The sequence below is a fragment of the Corvus hawaiiensis genome, chromosome 19, assembly GCF_020740725.1.
Source record: "Corvus hawaiiensis isolate bCorHaw1 chromosome 19, bCorHaw1.pri.cur, whole genome shotgun sequence".
Lineage (NCBI taxonomy): Eukaryota > Metazoa > Chordata > Aves > Passeriformes > Corvidae > Corvus > Corvus hawaiiensis.
This window is the reverse complement of record NC_063231.1, coordinates 3,287,200-3,306,230: the sequence shown is the minus strand read 5'-3', so window position 1 is coordinate 3,306,230 and position 19,031 is coordinate 3,287,200. Positions and strand designations below refer to the sequence as shown.

The 19,031-nt window shown below is 50.0% G+C and overlaps 1 protein-coding gene across 7 annotated transcripts; it reads right to left on the bottom strand.

Annotated features, from left to right (window-relative positions):
- Positions 1–2,396: 2,396 nt before the first annotated feature.
- CACNG5 (calcium voltage-gated channel auxiliary subunit gamma 5) lies at positions 2,397–18,200 on the bottom strand. 7 transcript variants are annotated; one of them, XM_048324136.1, is made up of 8 exons: positions 18,075–18,200; positions 16,938–17,105; positions 13,135–13,439; positions 6,799–7,102; positions 6,139–6,225; positions 5,137–5,277; positions 4,378–4,523; positions 2,397–3,972 (listed from the first exon to the last, which is right to left on the bottom strand). In XM_048324136.1, exons 4-8 carry the CDS (start codon positions 7,004–7,006, stop codon positions 3,715–3,717), a joined length of 840 nt encoding a protein of 279 aa, XP_048180093.1. In that variant the 5' UTR covers positions 7,007–7,102; positions 13,135–13,439; positions 16,938–17,105; positions 18,075–18,200; the 3' UTR covers positions 2,397–3,714. The 7 variants fall into 7 exon arrangements, with proteins under 7 accessions (XP_048180093.1, XP_048180094.1, XP_048180095.1 ...); XM_048324137.1 differs by having other exon boundaries at positions 13,135–13,312; XM_048324138.1 differs by lacking the exon at positions 16,938–17,105 and adding an exon at positions 8,772–8,855.
- Positions 18,201–19,031: the final 831 nt, after the last annotated feature.

Sequence of the window (19,031 nt, the reverse complement as noted above, 5' to 3'; positions counted from 1 at the left end):
CTCTTGCATCCACACCCCATGGTTCAGTAAGGGTTTTCAGGACACTACTAATGGGAAAATGGTTCCCACCAGGGCTGCATCGCACCTGGGGCCATGGGAGTGTTGTGGTGTAAGGGGGAATGAGAAGAGTCCTGGGGATGCTGGCAGAGGAGCTTTCATGTCTCAGGAGATACAGACCACAAAATGCCTCTATGGGCTTACAGGAAGGGGATTTGATTTAAAAACCCCGAACACAGAGGGGGAGGGTGGCTCCTGGGAGTTCCCTGAGAAGATCTCAGAGCATCCACCTCTTCAACCAGCCTCCCCTGAGCTGGGGGTTCACTCACCTCCCACATGCCATTTCCTCAGTCACCATCCATCCATCCATCCATCCATCCCCTTGCCGTGGATCCACAGGACACCCAGGCTGAGGGAGGCGTGTGTGTGGGAGGCTGATGGCAGGGACAGAAATGCTTTACCTGCTGCAGGCTTGAGCAGCACCTGGAGCAGGGAACTACACCTGGTTCAGGCTTTATTTAACCCTTGACCCCAGTAACTCGCTTTCACGCTGTAGTTAAAGGAGACACAGCCATGTGCAGACACACTCTGACACCAGTTAGTCATTCATGCAAAACAAGATTTTTTTGCTTCTAAGCGCAAACCATTTTCTGTGCAGTGTCAGACAACAGTCACCTTCCCACGGGTCTGGGGGAGGCTTGGCTCATCCCATGGGGTGAATTTAAGGACTCATAGGGGTAAAACCTCTAATTTAATTGGTAGCTTACCCTCAAACTCCACTTTTTCTTTATTTGCAGTCAAAGCACCAGACACAGAACACCGTGAAAGGCCATCACTGAAGTGGGCAGGAGAAAGACTGAAGGAGGTGACTGAGTGTTATTCATCAAGAAGGAAAGATGTGGGGTGAAACCATGCTGGAAGAGGTGATAAAATTATTAATAGGTGTCCTAAGGGGGTGCTGCATGTATTTACTAAGCAGTTATTGCTTGGAGAACTGCGGCTCCAGGGTGGTTCTTGGGACAGGTGGGCCTGGCAGGTGGCTGGGCTCTCCCCGGCTCCTCACCCAGGTCACGTCTACCAGGATCAAAGGCTCTGGAAAAGTTTCTCCACAGTCCATGAAGGTGTGCTAACTGCATTAAGAGGCCCACAGCCATCCATATAGAGAGCTGCTGCCACACCAGGCACTTTGGGAGGGACAGAACAGCACCCAGAGGCACAACCATTGCTGCCGATGCTTTGCAAACACCACATTTTCCTACCCAAAATATGCATTTACTGAACTAGCAGCAAACATTTATTTTAACAGATTTCTTCTGGCAGTCCTGCACTTGTGCTCACTAAGTGAATGTGTGAACTCCCAGGCTCACAAAGCAGCCACATGATGAGAATCTCTTCAATGAATCTGTCCAATGAATTAAAATAATTACTTTTCTAATTCACCCCTAGACTCTGCTAAACCTTCTGGGGCCTTGAGGAAGCCATGAAGTTTTTCTAATTTCTCCTACTTGTATAGGCAAACATTTTAATTTATAAAATGAATAATTCTGTGTTTAATCAGTGCAAAGGAAAATTCCACTTGTGGACAGGGACATCTCATGATACTGCACAGGATTAATCCACAAGATCACTCCCCAGTGTGCAGGAGTGTGGCCATGGGAGAGCCCTTGTGCCTCTGGGCATCAGCAGTTTTGGTGATCCTAAACATCTCCCTCCCAAGAAGGACTGAGAATATAAGGATCCATCAAGGGCAACATGCAGAGGCAATAGCCTTTGAGCCACCAAAAATCACCAGCATCAAGCCCAGCAAACCAGACCAGGCCCTGGGAAACTCAAAATGATTGCTTGTGAACTACAGTGCTTTTTTGGAGCCAAATTCACACTGAATATGGAGATCCTGATGAAAAACTGATGGTTTATCAGTCTGGGCCAGGTAAGGGACAGCAGATTTGTTTCTCGATGGTGGGGCTGGGTTGTGCTTTAGTGCTTGAACCTTCCCAGCAGCCAACCTGTCACTTAAAAACAGGGACTTAAGTGAGAGGGTCATGTTTGTGGGTCATACAGAAACTGAGGGTAAATAGAACTGTGTCTACAAAAAGATGCCCTGATTTTAAAATTTTACAAATCAGGAGTCTACCCAGATATAACTAGAGATGCATTACTTGCTTATCTGGAGGAACTGGGGAGGAATAATCCTGTTCCAGAGCTGGCTGGATATACTCCTGCAGCGATGTCCTGTGGAATGGGTGTTATAATGGATGCAAACAGTGGTGCTGCACCAGGACTTGGCCCCTACTTTGGAGGAGTTTATATATAATAAATATTTAATAGCAAATAATAGATAATAATATTAAATAATAACAACGAAGAGGTGCAACATTCATTACACAGTGTGCTACAAATGAGGTTAAAACTGTGTATATTCTATTTCTTTTAATTAACAGTAAGACAAAACAAGCTCAAATATACTACAAATCCCCAGACAGTTTTGTTTTGCAGAAGGGAAATTTTCAGAATGGTTTAAAATAACAAGAACAGAAATAAAGTTTGGACAAAGCTCTTTCTCCTGCAAGGCGACAAGCTGGGGCTCACACAAGGGATCACAGCTTTTTCCTTCCCTGCCCTTTGTTTTCCACCAGTGATGCTCTCCCCTGGCAGCTGGCTAGGGCCAAAATGCCAAAGCATCAAATGAAATTTTAAAACTTAAAACCTCAAAATAAAGTTTATGTACACACACACAAAAGCAGCAAAAATACCATTTTCTTGCCAAAATGTAATATAAGCCAACTACTTTGCAGCAGTGGACTTGTATCATTGATCTCAGCTACATCACTTTACACCAGTTTGGGATCTTGCCTTTCATTGAAATAACTTCTGGCCACAATTTTTCCTAAATCCTTCACTTAATGTTTCCCATGGGAAAGCTGTAGGTTGTTTTCCACTCAATGCTGCACTGAAATTCTCCCATTGACACTTCAGACCTCCTGTCTGTAGGATGGCAGAGGAAATTTGGGTGCTGGAGCCACCCCTGAAGCTCAGCACCCCAGGGTGCCTCCAGTCTAACATGGGATTTTTAAGCAACAGTTTGCAAGTGGCCACAGAGGAACAACAACCTGCTCATGTCCAAGCCTGATGAGATCTCATCGAAGGATGGCTATTTCCCATTCCAGCCTGGTTGGAAGTGATATCCAGCAGTGAGAGATACCAATCAGTAAGCGTTCAGTCGAGATGAAATTTCTATTTTTCTAATGCTGGTTACTTCTTGGAAAGTTATACGAATCTTTTATGCCTGCTGGCACTCAGGCCAGTAAATACAGAATTCAATGATACAGTTGAATACACAAACTGTAGCAGCCTACCTATCTACACCAAAAAAATACACCGTTTTTTCCTTAGTTCTACTCTATTTTCTTTTTCCTGCTCTCGAGTCCAGCCCTGGATTTATCCCCCAGGCAGAACTGCTGTTTGCTCAGCGGGATGAGCTGAGAGAAGAGGACTTTGGAGAGATTCTTAGTTATGCAGGGAGGAATAAAACAACCCAAAAAACAAAGAAAGGGATATATCCCAATTCTCTAGGTTACACTACTGGTTATATAACCAATCTCTCTGGTTATATTTACGCTCCTATAAATAGAGAATTGGCCTGAAAGAGTGGCCTAAAAAAAGACAAACGGAGTCGGGATGTGGCGACCATCGGAGTGGGCGCGGGGCCGGCGGGGCTCAGCAGGGAGACGAGGACATCTGGTCATAGTCGGGGCACTTGAGCAGGGCTGGGTAGTTACTGTTCATCTGCAGGGACGCCTCGCTGGAGATGTCCGAGGGGCTGCGGCCCCGTCCCCACGTGTCTGGGTGCAGGAACTGCCCTGAGTAGTCGGAGCAGTTGCTCAAGCGGGGCCGGTAGAAGCCAGGGTGGGGTCGGTAGAGGTCCTCGGCCGTGTAGCGCTTCATGAACAGGTACACAGACATCACCCCGGCACTCTGCGGGACAGAGACACGGCCTGAGGCCCTCCCTGCCCATGGCTGCCTTCTGCACCACCACCCAAACAGGACAAAATAGAAATTGCCTTTTTTTGCACTGCTGCTGATGCTCAAAAGCACCCGAGGGCCATTACTTCCCTGCCCCATGCCTTGGATCTGTGCAGTAAATAATGTGGCACAACCACATCTCCTCCTCTGCTTTTCATGCTCAGCATCAAATTGTGATCAAATGCCCCACTAGTGCTCCAGAGTGGGTCTGTCCCCCCATACGTCCCCTTCATGCTAGGCATTACCCCTCTGCCCTCACAGCCCTCCCTTAAACCCCATCTGAGCCCTCTTTTTGCCAAAAAGCCTCAGTCTGCCCACTCCTGGGAATGGGATGCACTTGTTGCAGGGATGCAGTACCTCTGTGAGAAGGAACGAGATGGCAGAGAAGGCAAAGGACCACCCATATTTGTAATTGAAGAACGACTCCGAGTCCTTGGTCCTGTTGAGCATCTCGTCATTAATGCTGGATATGTAGAGGACCAGCCCCACCACCAGTGACAGACCTGGAGAAGGACAGTGGGGAACACATCAGGGATGAAGCTACTGAAGAAGCACCTTCTTGAAGGCCTGACTTTTGGGGGAAAGTAAAAAAATTGTGGGAGTGTGCTTGTAATGGCTGGGTAAAGGAGCTGCACTCCTGCTGCACTAACCCAGAGCACTCCTCTCATTCCAGTCAAACATTCCCTGTTCAGGGAAGTCTGTGTGCACTGGGAGGAGGGAGCTGGCTCCAGTAGGAGCTGCTTCAAAGCTCAGCTGTCACAGCTATTTGTTTAGCATTTGCACAACACCATAAATAAAACATTCACTTTTCTCATGTAGACACAGCCCAACTGAGCAGTTTGAAGTTGCATATCTCTCCTGTGACTGATGTTCCACGAGAAGCATCCTCTCCCCCAGCACCTGCTCCTGCACGAGTGGTGGGGGCCTTTCCCCTCATTTCCACAAATGAGCTCTGCATCCATCCCACAAAGGCTGATCAGGCTGTGGGGCTGAGCTGGGAGTGATGACTCCAACAAAGAGTCACCAGGGCAGCTTAGGAGAGCACCAGCAGCTACCGAAGCAAATGAGCTCCATGCTCAAGGGCTGTCAGGAAAAAACCTGGCTTGCAAAGCTCACCTGACAGGATGAAGAATATCCCTGAGACGAAGGCGAGGATGGTCCTGTGAGGCCGGATGTGGCCAATGTTGCTCAGGATGAAGCCGATGAACATGAAGAAGAGGCTGACCAGAGGGAAGGGGGTGGCTGAGCGAATCATCTCTGTGGAGAGAGGAGCAGAGGGAAGTGAAAACAGGTTAGTATTCCCTAAATAGTGCAAGAAATGGGCTTAGCTGGGTGAGAGGGCTCCAGCTCTCCTGCTCGGACCATGTTCTGTCTGGGTTTCTCTCCTTGCTAATGAGCTGAGTAAAACATAGAATTATGGAATCATAGAATGGTTTGGGTTGGAAGGGACCTTACGTTCCAGCTCTCTGCCATGGCAGGGACACCTTCCATTGTCCCAGGTTGCTCCAGGCCCCATCCAACCTGGCCTTGAACACTTCCAGGGATGGAGCATCCACAGAATCTCTGGGCACTGTGGCAGTGTCTCACCTCCATGGTGTTTGCATTTCTGAGGGTTCCTGTGTGGAGTGTTGCATAGGAAACCATCAGAACCTGCATTTTTCTCTAGCTTCACTGGTTGTTTGCAGAACACTTCTGTTTATTAAATCAGAAATGACTGCAGAATTCATCATGAGAGTTGTGACACTCCATCCTTAATTCATCTTGCGATATAATGGGCAAAATTGCTAGGGAATAAAAACAGCTGCAAATTACGGAGAGGAGACTAAAAAGCCAAACACTGCGATGAACATTAGTGCTGAATAGCCAGTGACAGTGAAATTGTACAGCTTAGAGCCTCCAGGGGCATCCTGCCATTAGAAAGGGATGTCCCCAAAAGCTTAGGAGCACACTGGGTAATTCCCATAGTAAAAAATGTAGTTGCATCCTTGCGTGGCAGCACTGTCGAGGAACTCAGAGCTTCTTTGGCAAGGACACAAATGGGATTTCTTGGGGAGGTTCCTTAGTGAACCCTTAATGCTTTGCAGGATGTAAAGGGTGGAACCCCACCAAACCACTTACTCAGGACATTGATTGTGGATTCAGATGTCAGCTGGATGTTCATGGGCATCACATATTCGATGGTGAAGCACCGGCCACGCTCCTCACCTGCGGCAGACAGATAAAAATGTGAATCCTGAAGCCAGAGGGTTAAAGGTCACCCCAGGGGCGATATCAGAGCTCCTCACTTCTCCCCTGACTTTTCCAAAGCGGTTGAAACTTTGTGACATTTCAGATTGGTCACACTGAGATTCCCATTCCCTTTGGGTTCTATTCAACTTTGTCCCTGCAGCCAAGTTGCTTCATCAAACTTGGCACAGACAGAGGGAATGGTCCAGCTGACCTGAATCTAAATTTTGCAGGGATGAAATGGAAAGTTTTTAGCTGCTGCCCAAGGCATCATGGCTGCAGCTCTGGAACAGGGCAGGGGGTCTGGCAGGGCAGCAGCAAACTCACCAAAGCCTGTATGCAAAGGCACATTTATGCTTTGGACTGTTAAAGGAGCTGCATGACTGTTAAAGTCGGGCATGAGGCAATGATATTGCTTGCCAAAGGTTGTGCCTGAGTTTGGAAGCAGAGATGGGTGGAGCCTCTAAAAATCCCCTTTTTCTTGCCCCTTTCCTGCTAACTGGCACTGACACACAACAAACCAAGGGGATGTTTTTGGCTGGGAGACCATACCTGCCAGAAAGCAGACCCTCCAGAGCCCTGAGTGCAGCGACAGCTTGATCTCGGCTGTCTGGTTTTGGGGCTGGACGATGCCCTCCTCCAGGTAGAGCCAGTAATCAGTGCTGACGGAGATGCCCAGGAGGCCGAGGCCGCAGACGGCGAACACGCTGCTGAGCAGGGTCAGCGCCTTCCTGCTGCAGGCGCTCATTCCCAACAGCATCGAGGGCCTGGGAGCAGCTGCGGGACACGGGAGGAGCCCTCGGCACGGGGAGCAGGGGTGCCAAAGCTCTGCCCTGAATTGCTTGTGTAGGCTGAGCTGAAAGGAGCCATTAGAACAATCACTGACAGACGGAGAGTTTGAACCAAATCCCACCCGACTGCCGCCCCGTGCCGACCCGCGGCTTGGGATGTGGGAATGGCACAGCATGGACAGGCCGGGAGCAGCTCCTTGGCTTGTGTTGGATTTGCTGCAGGTGAATTCCTGCTGCTCGAGCCAGAGCTGGCACTGATCCCCCCAAGGACGGAGCTGAACCACAGCAACTTATCTATGCTCAGAGCCTTATCAAGCGCTGCCAGTCCCTGGCACAGGAGCTGCTGAGGATCACAGACACCGCACTCAGGGATCAACAAAGCTGCTCATAACTGCTAGGCCATCCCCCAACCCTGAGCAGCTCCCATCACCATCCCACTCCCCTCCAACGTTGCCATTTTTCCACTTCCAGGGTAGATCTACCCACTAGGAGATCATGCTAATTTTGCAAAAGCCATGCTGTGTTTATGACATCATCAAACAACCCGAAGCAGAGTGGCATGACATAATAATCTGCCTTTTTTTTTATTGCTCTTGCCAGAGCTGCCAGTACCCTCCCTACCCACTCCCACCTTGTGCTTTGGAGAGAGGTGCGGAAATGGGGACAGAGAGCTGCAGCCAGGCCTTGGGCAAACATTACAGGAGAAACTTCCCTCACCCCCATGTCACTTATGTATGTCATCTCTTTTTTATTGTTTTTATTTTATTGCACATTTGCTACTTTGAGGAAATTAGCAGTTCCTATGATGCCCTGCAGACTGATAAAATAGCACCAGAAATCAGAGATCTTGGTGCAGTGGAGAAAAAGTTAAATTAGTATGGAGGGGGGGGGAAAAAAACCACAGCAACAAAAGATTAAAGGGATAAGAGCAAGAAGGAAAAAGATGTGTGAGAGATGGTCTTGTGTGGAGAAGCAAGGAGCAGATAGTGCTGCTGACTGCTGTTATAAAGGCAGAATGAATCACAGGTAAGTGCCGTGTCATGTATATTTTCCAAGGCACATTTTGCTGCTATTCAGCACTGCAAGAAATAAAGAAAAAAAATCTAAATCCAGCTAGACAACAAAAGCTACTGACTCGAGAAGCAGGCTGCATCTTCCTTGGACTCCCTTTAGAACTGCACTAGCTTTGTTTCACACCCTCATGAGTGGCTCCATCACTCCTGTGTTCCCTTGGTGAACAGACTGTTTGGAAGAGAAGTACTGTTGCTGTTATCACTGCAGTAAAGGTGGTGGGTTTAGTGATTAAATCACAGACACAAATTCTGCCTGGCTCAGGAGATCACAACTCCCTGTTCCAACACGGCCGAGCAGACTGGATGAGGGTGATTTTTTCTAGTGCCTCAGATGCAAATATATTAATTCTCACTTGCTTACAGTGACACTCAGAGATGTCAAAAGTCCTCACAGTTTGTACTTTTACACCTGAAAGCCTCCAAGGATAATGTTGTACTATAATTCCCTCATGATGTAAGCGAATAGATGATGCTGAGAGAGGTTTCTTGCTGCTCCAGCACTCTGGGGAGGTCTGAGCTCTTGCAGTGCCCATCCCCAGCACTTCTGTCTCCCAAATCCACAGCTCCCCACACCTGTCCTGGGCTGGATTTGCAGCAGTTTCATTTGGATTAACATTAAGGAAACTTGTAGTTACTGTGGAGTCCAAAGAATGGCACTTACTGAACAGATGCAACATCCAAGGTCTGTGTGCCCCTCCAGCTCACTGCTCTGGGCAGCAATAAGAGAGAAGAGCAGGGAATGCTGCTGGAAGAGAATCAAATTCTTGAGTGAGAGAGGGAGAGAGAGTCTTTAATTATTGCATCTGACCCCAAGTCCAAAGCAGGCAAGTACATCTTGGTAGGAAGCAGATGTACTTGCACCCTCAAGGCTGCAACAGCTTTGACAATTCTCTTCCATATGAAATTAAGGAATTGGCTCTTCCTGTGTTCACACTTTGCCTTTTCCCAGAAGGTTCCAGCCTACAGGAAGGGGATTGCTGTCTCCAGACAGCCCAAGCAAGTGCTCCAGCTCACAGTCCTGCAAGCTTTCCCTCCACCTTTGGCTTTGCTAACCAGCCTCATTTTCAGTGTTGTTATTTAATGCTTCCCTCAGCTAAAGAAAAGTAGGATGTGTTCCCAGGAGGAATACCTCCCTGCTAGGGGAGCAAGGAATGAAGTGTTGAGAGGATGCTCAGATTCTTTTTTCTCTGAAGAATTAGGAGGCAGCAGCTAAAGAAGAAACTGGTGGTTATGGGGCAGAGAAGCACATCAGCCCTGCACCTGCCATTTCCAGGAAATATGCCATTTCCCATCTCTATAGATTCCCTTTGGATTCAGCAATCAAACAGCCAAAACACAGATCCTCTGGCTCATCCATTCTTTTCCCTAGCTCAGCCAGAGCCATATTTTCTAGTTGCTGCCTCAAAATGAACAGCATTTACTACAGGGTGTCTCATCCCTCTTGGCATTTTGGTGCCAAAATGGTAAAAGGAACTGGAATCTATTCTTGGCTCATGTATCATCAACAACCATCCTCCCTGCACATTTTCGTTAATAATGAGCCAAAAATCATAGTAGGGAGTGTGTGAAGGTCCAGATAAAGCCACTCAGAGGGAAATAATGAAGTATTTCCTGTGATTTGTTGTCCACCAACATCAGGCACTGGAAAATAGACCCATTTGGTCTCATTTCTGTTGGTGTGACACGAGCAGCAGGGGCAGGGGTCGGGCGTCAGAGCTGCACCTCTCAATTGCCTCATTCCTTTTTCCTCTCACACTTCAATCTCCATGAAATCACGGATACATTAGAGACTGATGCCTATTACTGCCTCGCTGGCACATAGCATCCAGCCTGTTGTGACAGGGGCAGGGATGGTGCAGAATGTCTGCTTGAAACAAACCTTCCCCAGGTCCAATGCCTGGAGAATTCACAGGGTTCCCAAGTGAAAGGTTTTTCAAGGACAACAACAGGAGCTGGCTTGATTATCAGGAAGGATTTAGTTCACAATGACCTTTATCAATTGTGTTATGCTTCCTATGGCTGTTTGGTTTCCAACAGGAGCTGGATTTTAAATTAAATTAATTGAGCCCCAAAGATTTCCAAGAAATAGAACCTTAGAACTGTTCCTGCTCCTTCGATCACACTGTGTCTTCTGGTAGTAGTCCGGAGAATAATAAGGGCTGTCTGCAATGTAATCTGCTGTCCTTATAATGAATTTCTCCTTGCCTTGGAGAAACAGTTTCTGATGGAAGCTGCACATGGCCCTTGCTAGGCCTGAACCCTTTGGGAAATGAAATGAGTATTGTTTCTAACACAGTTCACCCAGATCTAGGAGTAAGTCCTTACCTATTGCTGCACAGTCACAGAAAGAAAATATCCTGGCCAGATTTCTGAGCCCACATCTGTGACCTAATGCCAAGCACAAACCGCTGCTCTGGGTTACATGGATGGGCTGATAAAAATGAATATATTACTGGTCAACTGCCTGGACAGGAAGGGTCACATCAATAAATCACTGCTCTGAGCTCACCAGAAAACAGCAGCTCCCTCCTGCCCTGGGTAAAGGCAGAAAGAGCAGGGCCAAGCCATTGATTTTTATGTGGCATCATTTCCAATTTCCTGACATTTGGGAGGAAGAGAAGCACTGCCAAGGTTATCAGAGCAGATGGGAGGGAAGGGTTTGTTTGTGGAGGGGTGCTGAGATCCAGGACAAGCCTGGTGGCCTGTGGCTGTGGATGCCTGGTCCATGCTGCAAGCCAAGGGCCAAAGGAAATCAGAGATTCAGCCATGGATCTGGAGTAGTGGGAGAGGCTGAGCAGAACATAAAGGAGAAGGAATGAAGCTGGTGAAAGGGGAGTAGGAAACCCACCGAGTAAGCAATGGATGTACAAAGAACATCAGGGACCTGGGTAGGAGCAATCAAATGCAGGAGAGCGTGAGCTGTGATGGAGCTGAACTGAAAGGACCAGCCCCCACTAAGCTGCAACAAGAAATTGGGCTGGCTAAAAATAAAGGGCCTTCGAGCAGTGTGATCCCTTTCTCAGGACACAACACAGGCCATGGATATGGGCAAAAAAAATAAAATAGGTCAAGGAGAGCAGCTCTTTCAGAACAAAACTTCTCAGAGCTGGCAGTGCTCAGGCAGGCAGGACTGTGCCGAGGCCACCACTGCACTCTCTCCTTCAGACAGCACAACTCACCCTGGCTCCCTCAGGTGCAAATCCAGAAAAGGCTGATTTGGTTGTTAATAACCCTGGTGAAATAGAATGATCCCAGTGAGCTCATGGAACACCCAAAGGGTGCAAATGCTTCAGTTCCAAAACAGGGTGTGCAGGATGCAGCCTGAGCCCAGCTGAACTGGTGCTCTGTGGGTTGGCAGAGAGAGTTGGACTGGTGTGAGGAGCACATGGGGAGATGACTTTAACCACAGCTGAGGAGAGGAAGAGGAGGAGATGGTGAGGGCAGCACCCACAGCTCCATCTGGGATTGCAGGAGAAGCAGCTCCACAAACCTGACCTGGAAAACCGGGCAACCGGGAAGGATAGTTTTGGTTTTGGAATTACTGCTTGGGAAGGAACAGTCCTTTCTGAAGCTTGGAAAAGGTGTGCTGCAGGCAGGAGAGGAACACAGGGCTGCTCTGGTTCCATAGAGTAGCTGAAGAGAGCAGGGATGGCTGCAGGGAAAAGCAGTGAATCCTGCACTGGTACGTTGAGAAGGAAATTTCCGCAGAGGATATGGGTTGGAGCTGTTCCACAGCGTTCCCAGGTGCCCTGTCCTGGGCTGCTGGCACCTACCACCTCCACTGGCACATGTGGAGACAGAAATACACCAGGCAGCTTTAAGAGCTGCATTAGTGTCACACAGAAATGTCAGCTCAGTTTCTGAGAGAGAAAATACTTGTTGGAAAAATTAAGAAATAAATCCTTTTGATGTGGAGGAGGTTTAGCCTGATATTAAGAAATAAAACAGCCCATCTCATGGCAGTTTGAACAAGGGCTTGTAACTGTGACTACAAGCAAACAAACTTCAAAGGGATCAATACTGGGCTGAAAGCTTCCCCTCAGCTGGGAGCAGCAGCGTGGCGCTGCCATTACTGACGGATAGACATGGCAGCGCTGGATCAATGGGCACACTGGGCTCACAGGCTCTCCAGGGAGGATTTAAAAATAAACAAATGAATGAAAAGAAGGCTGGTTATGAGTTATTTAAGCCTAGATTGAGCCACAGCAATAACAAACCTATTAATTTTGTGCTTGTCATCACACAAAAGGAACACCTGATAAATAATCAGTAAGAAACGATGTGTGAGCTCACACACTGCAAGGCTCACCGCTGACTGGTTTTGGTAATGAGATTACTTGGGATTTTCTCTCTTAAACTTGTCTTACATAATTTTTCTGAGAAGTCCTCTTTTCCCTAGCACTTCCTGTGCTTCATTTCTTGCCAGTTATTTTTTACAGTTTGGTGAAAAAATCCTGCTATGGCAGCGCAAGAGTGATGGATATGCTGTAGAGAATAACTTGAATCCCCAAGGCTGACCCACTTCCCTCTCCTTCTTTATCCCACACCAGCCTTTTTGCTGTGGACTGCTCAAACCCTGCCCTTTTGCCTGGGTCAGGTTTGCAGAGAGAGTTGTTACTGATAACTGAGCCCACCTCAGCTCCAGCACCAAGTATAAGGAGATCAAATGATATTCCCAAGGTCAAAGGAGCAGCAAATGAGATTTATTTCCCACCCCAGCGCTCACACCAGACCCTTTCCCAAACAGGCCACCTCTGCCACACTGCTGCACTTGCTGGAGTGATGGCTCTGCTCCAGTTCTTTCACACTAATGGCTTTGGATGAAGCCAGCAACTTCCAGCAAATAAAATCATGGACCAAACAGCCCTGATGGTCCTGGTTCACACGCTGCTGGCACAGCCCATGTGTGTACAGTCAGTCTCATTCACGTGGTCCTTCTGGATCCACAGATATCCCCCACAAAACTTTTATAGAACCCATCCCACCCACGTGTCTCCTTTTTCCTTGGTGTTTCAGGCTCTTACCTCCGTTAACCCCAGCGGAAGTGATGCTTTGGCAAGTGGAGCCCCTGTGATGGGGCTTAAGGTGGGAAGAGCAGTTCTGGCAGATCAGCTGTAAGGATGAGGGTCCTTGATGGATGCTTCAGCTGCTGGATGGTCTGGGAGGAGCTGGAACGGGGATGGCTTTGGAAACAGGCAGGACCTGAAGAGAGGGCACAGCCTCAGCTCTCCCCCTCTGACCGACTCGCAGGAGGGCTGCAGGGAGCTGGGACACAGGGACAGGCAGACGGCAGGCAGGTCTCTGCATTCATGTGCTAGCAGCTCCTACCCTGGGGTGTTGTAGAAAAGCATTACACAAAGTGCATTTCTCAAGAGGGAAACACGAGCTAAAGCTCTGAGCTTGCAGTATTGCCCACACCCCCAGGTCCAGCTCTCCAGGTCTAACCTATATATATTCTGTTCAAAGTTTACAACCCTAACAATAGCTGAGCCGTGTCCTTTGCAGAGCCCTTCCCAATGTCCTCTCTCTCCTCCAAATCTGACACAGAATTCTCCTACTCACAGTGTGTTAGAATGTTCACAGTCAGGGACCTGAGTCAAACTGCTGGTTTCAATACCCTACAAAGAGCTGCAAAAGCCAAATAAAAGAGGGAAATATCTAATGCTGCAAAGCAAACCAGCTGGGGACTGTGCTAGAGGAGCTGCAGAAATCTCACTGCCATGGGAGTGGTGCCTTCCCATTAACCTCTGCCTGAGGTACATTATGGCTCGTGCTTTAGATCCCAAACACATGAACTGCAGAAACCCAGCGATCCAGTGACCCTGTTCAGGCTGCAGCATTGTGCTTCCCTCTGCTCTCCTCTGGGACAGACCCAGGGATAACGGAGAGCAGCTGGCTCAGCTGTGCACATCCATTCACTGCAGCACCGAGGTTGGGCTGCTCTGGTGGGCTATTAAGGCTTTAATAGCCGGTCCTTTTTCACTTCCAAGTATCATTTAAGTTGGCACAAAGTCCTACAATAGCCTTGTAGATTAAAAGGGGAGAATAATCCTCTTTCTTGCAGCTTTTCAAGGTTTCTGTGTCCTTCCAGCAGCAAGGCGGGTAATGATTGAAGTAGTCAAGCACCTCTTCTGTAAGATATTGATGTTATTTTAAACGGAAGTGGGTGTGAGCAGAGCCCCCAAATTCAGTGTAAGCACCTCAAGAGCTGTGCATGAAATGTGTCTGGGCTATAAACTTTTATTGCGGCAGAAGGTCTACGAAAAGCCCCAGGTAAAGCTCAGGCTCAGGAGCTGAGGCTGCTCAGCAGAGAGGGGCCAACACCCTCGGTTCCTTCTTTTCCCCTGAACGATCAGTGCATGCCAGCTTGAGCTAAATTAAGCATGCTGGGAGGTAACAATAGCATCAAGAGCTAATTAAGGCTCTTGCACTCCCCTGTGTCAGTGGGTACCTGAGCTGGGGAGACAGGAAACCACAGCTCTTCCTCCACTCCCACTCTTCTTGCCAGTGCTGGCAGCTGGAGGGGTTTTACGAACATTTTCAGAGTGATAAATGAAAGGCAGAAAGCCCCCGAGGGCCCTGGGCTCTCCGAGCACTGAGGGCTGCAGACAAGTGGCACACTGGGCAGGCTGCACGTGCTGGCCACGGCTGCAGAGACCGTGCAGCCTGCCCAATGTGCCCTCGGTGTGATTAAAGATGATGGATAGCAGGGAGCAGTGCCTTGTTAGCCAGGAGATTGCACTCCCTCTTCCCTGCTTAGGAACCGGTTGTACTGCAAAGCCTTGAGCGGTGAAATGATGGCATAAAGAAAGCGCACAAGGGCTGTGTCATCCACACCTCCTGCAAACGACTTCATAGCCTGGTGACACTTGTGGCTGCCACTAAACCCAGTGACCAAAGCCAGCAGCTGCTGCATCTGGCTTTGCTCAAGCATTTTGGGACACAGCTCCATGGAAGCTGTTGGTGATGTCTTCAAGCACAACTCCTCAGGTCTGATGCTGAGCAGCCAATAAAGTTTGGTCCCATTTTCACATAGGAAAGGTCTTTGCTTTGTGCAGCTTGTTGGGCTTAATAATCAGGAATATTAATGTACCTAACAAATATTTATACATCACTGGAGGCATTAAACTTTCTACCACCCAAATTTTAGCAAGATTTGTTACCAGTTCCAGTATTTAACAGTAAACGTCCCAGCAGACAGGGCAGGAAAACCCATGCATGACATGGAGCAGCCTGAGAACAGGCACAGGCACCATGAGCTGGTCAGGAGACCATGGGCTCAGCTGTCCTGCTCAGCACAGGGAAGTGCAGCCACATCCTGGGAAAGTCTGTGGGAACAGGCAGGAAATGGTCTCACTCTTCTCCATCCTTCCCCCAGGCCAACATCTATGCCCAGGTGAAACTTGGCCTGGCTGTGTGTACCTTGTCTCTGCCTGCACTCCTCTGCCATTCCCTTTGTACCACCAGGTTCTTGTTCCTGTGGCACCCACCCACCAGCACCTCTCCTGCCACCTACATCCGACCTGATATTCCCAGCCAGAGCTGCTGCAGGGAGAAGGAACATCTGTCATAATCATTTCATGTCTCCCAGGAAGAAGCCAGGGCCACCTGTAGGGTTTTGAGAGTGAGCCAGGTCCTGCCCTGGCAGACCTGAGTCTGCTCCCTGCCGATGGGGATGTCACCAAGCAGCACTGGATGGGCACTGGGTGGGAAAATGAATTATCCAGAAGTCATCCTGGGTCAGTGGGTGCATCTGCTGTGCTGCTCCAATAATGCCCTTGGTGCAGCCTTGACACTGCTCTAACGAGGGTTTTCACTGATAAGCAATGATATCTCCCTCATTAATAACAGAAAAACTGTAATTCCTGTCTTCCTAAACGACCCCACACAAATTCTACTCATCTGTAACAACCCATTTCCTGAGCCTGTTGATAGCATGCGTGTTGTCCTTTGACAAACTACATTTTGCCAGTAAATATTTTACTACAAATACCTGAAGTTGTGACTATACATCTTTAAAAATCAGTGTGACCCTGACTCCAAACCATCTTTCTAGAACACACCTAGAACCCAAACCCTCTTTAATTTCAGTGAGATTAAGATCCCTGGATAACTAGATGATGGGGTCTAGGTCAAATGTTATTTTAAAAATGCCATGTTAAACCTGGGGGTTTGAATCTTCCCAGCCGATTTAGGAAAAGCTCCCGGTTCTCACTCCAGCCTTGCACAGTTCGCTGATACCATTGAAATCTCTGCAGGCTTGTGCATTATTTCTCTTTTGTATTTCATATTCCCGCCCCTCTCCATAAATAAAGCTGAAGCTGCAAAAGCTGTGCTATGGATGCTGCCAGGTGGGAATTCATTCAGCTCAATGAATATATTCAACAGCTACAAGAACACAGCAAGGGATCGGAGAAACCCCCACACAGGGGCATTTCTGTCCCCTGGATGTCACATGGAGCAGCCTGAGGGGAAGGTGTGATGGCACAGGATGGGCTGCTGGGAGTCAGTCTCCTGCCCTTTGGCTTTTTACCCGGGTCACGGCGTGACAGACTGAAATGTGCTTCTAAAACAGCGGCAGAGGAGCCTCTGAAAGGAGCCCAGACACGAGGCACTTGTGAAAGCAAAGGGCAGCAGTGATGGAAACATGGGAATGCTCCTCCAGCAAAGCTGCCAGCCTGGGTCATGCCACCAGCACTCCCTGCTGCTGCAGGAAACTCAGCAGAAATGCTCTTTTTTAGCTGAAATAGTCCTTTGCTGTGGTCTTGATGAAGCAGTGCTATCTTCAGGGAATGCACCATTCTCGCTGCCCCTTCCAAAGTCTCACCTGGACCATGCAGGCACCGACGAGCTCCGACGAGGCCTCCTCTCGCCCAGGGGGATTTGGGGCATACAAGGGACACAGTGCTGACAGCGGTGCCGAGGTCAGACCCGCTCCCCGGGCACCCCTGAGGAGCTCCTGCTGCTCCGTGCCTGGAAGCCCCAACCCTAAAAGCTGCAAAAAGCATCCCGCGTCAGGAGCTGATGAAGTTTTATGAAATGCCCGGCAATTAATCAAGAGCCAAAGGACGTGTCAGACCCTCCCTGCTCGCCGCGGCGGCTGAACCACCACATTTCACATTTCGTCACCTTCCCCAGGCTGTGAATAAGGAGCGCGTGCAGGAGTGAGGACAGGCTCCATGTCCCCGTTCCCTGTTCATATGATAACACATGATCCAGCCTTTCCCCTCACCCCCCCGGCACTTCACTTAAGAACCAGGTCGGGTTTTTCTCAGATAGCCTCGCTCAATTCACACTCCCCTCTCCAAGGGGTTTGCTACACTGGAAAACATTCACAGCCTGACTGCCCGCAGATTTTATATTCCCTGGGAAAAATACACATCCACTCCTCAGCAAAACGTTCAAAACTCGCCGCTGAGGACGGGGATGCTCTCAGTGCCCAAGAGATGGCCTCTGTTTGAGCAGCCTGGAGGGGAAAAGCCCAGGGATGAAGCGCCGGGATTTTCCGGCTTCCTCGTGCTAAGGTGCTTCCGTCAGGAATCGGGCGAAGCCAAACGCCGCCGCCCGAGTGGTGCCGGTCCCCAGGCAGGGCACACGGGCAGGGCACACGGGCACCTCACCTGGGCACCTCGCCGGGTCCGGCTGCGCCTGCCGGGGTTCGCTGCGCTCCGGGACCGTGCTGGGGATGCGGCGGATGCTGCCCGGGGCGGTGCCCGCGCCGCCCCCCCGGCCGGTTCCCGCTCCAAGGGGAATACGGAAAGCACCGGGATACCTGCCCTGAGCCCTGCGCCTCCGCACCCAGATCCCTCTTCCCTCGGCTTTAAACTTTCAGGGGTTTACATTCAATTCAGAACCTCCACGAAGCCACCTCCTGGACCGTTTCCCCCCCGTTCCTGGGGCAGCCTGGCCCGGACACGGGAAGGAGCCCCAGCCTTCCCCTCCCCATCCCGGTCCCGGCACTCACCGGCCTCGCGGGCGCTGCTCCGCTGCGGGACGCGGCCGGCGGCCCCGGGGATGCTCCGCTCCGCGCCGCGCCGGGAGAGCCCGGGGAGGAGAGGGCATCACATGGCGCCGGCGGGGCCAGCCCACCTCTCCCTCCCCTTCATGTCCCCGTTCCCTCCCTCCCTTCATCCCTCCTTCCCTTTCTCCATCCTCCCCTTCTTCCCTCCCCCTCCATCCACCCCTTCTTTCTCTCTCCCCCCCACCCCCCGCTCACCTCCCTCCTTTCCCCGTTCCTGCCTCTCCTTTCACCCTTTCCCTTTATTTCCCCACTTTCCCTCTATTCCACGTTTTTTTCCTCCTTTCCCTTCTTCTGCTTCCACCCATCTGTCCCCAGTCCCTGAGCTGGTGGCTCCCATTCACCACTGGGGCAGGGGTGGTAGCCAGCCCTGCTCCTGCCCCTCTGTTCCTCCTCCCTTCCCTGCACCCCCAGCCCCTCTGCACCCCACACCTGGAAAACTCTGCTCCGAGTGCTGGGTGGGCTGCCCTTCCCAGGACATGACTCCTTTGGGAACTGGGGAAGGGAAAACTGGCTCCAGCCACCAGTGTCAAATCCACAGCTAAGGACACAGCAGACGGCGGGAAGGGTTGGAGGGCAGCAAGCCAGTGTGCTGGAGAAAGGCAGCTTGGCAGGGCTGGGACCATGGCAGGGAGAGAGCCAGGGCTAAAGGAGAGAGGGACATGGGCAGATATTGTGGGCTCTGGAAACCCCAGCCAGGCTGAGTGATTCAGCCAAAACACATAGAAGATGAGAGGCTGAGCTAAGAAAAAGGATGCAGCTCCATGGAGGTGTCCAGCAATGGGACACTTCCTTGGATACCGTGGGAAGGACAAGAAAAGGGTCACACACCATGTGGGCAGCTCCTGCTGCAGGAGGTGCCAGCCCAGGAGCGGGGCCCAGGGAGCTCATGGACACCATCCC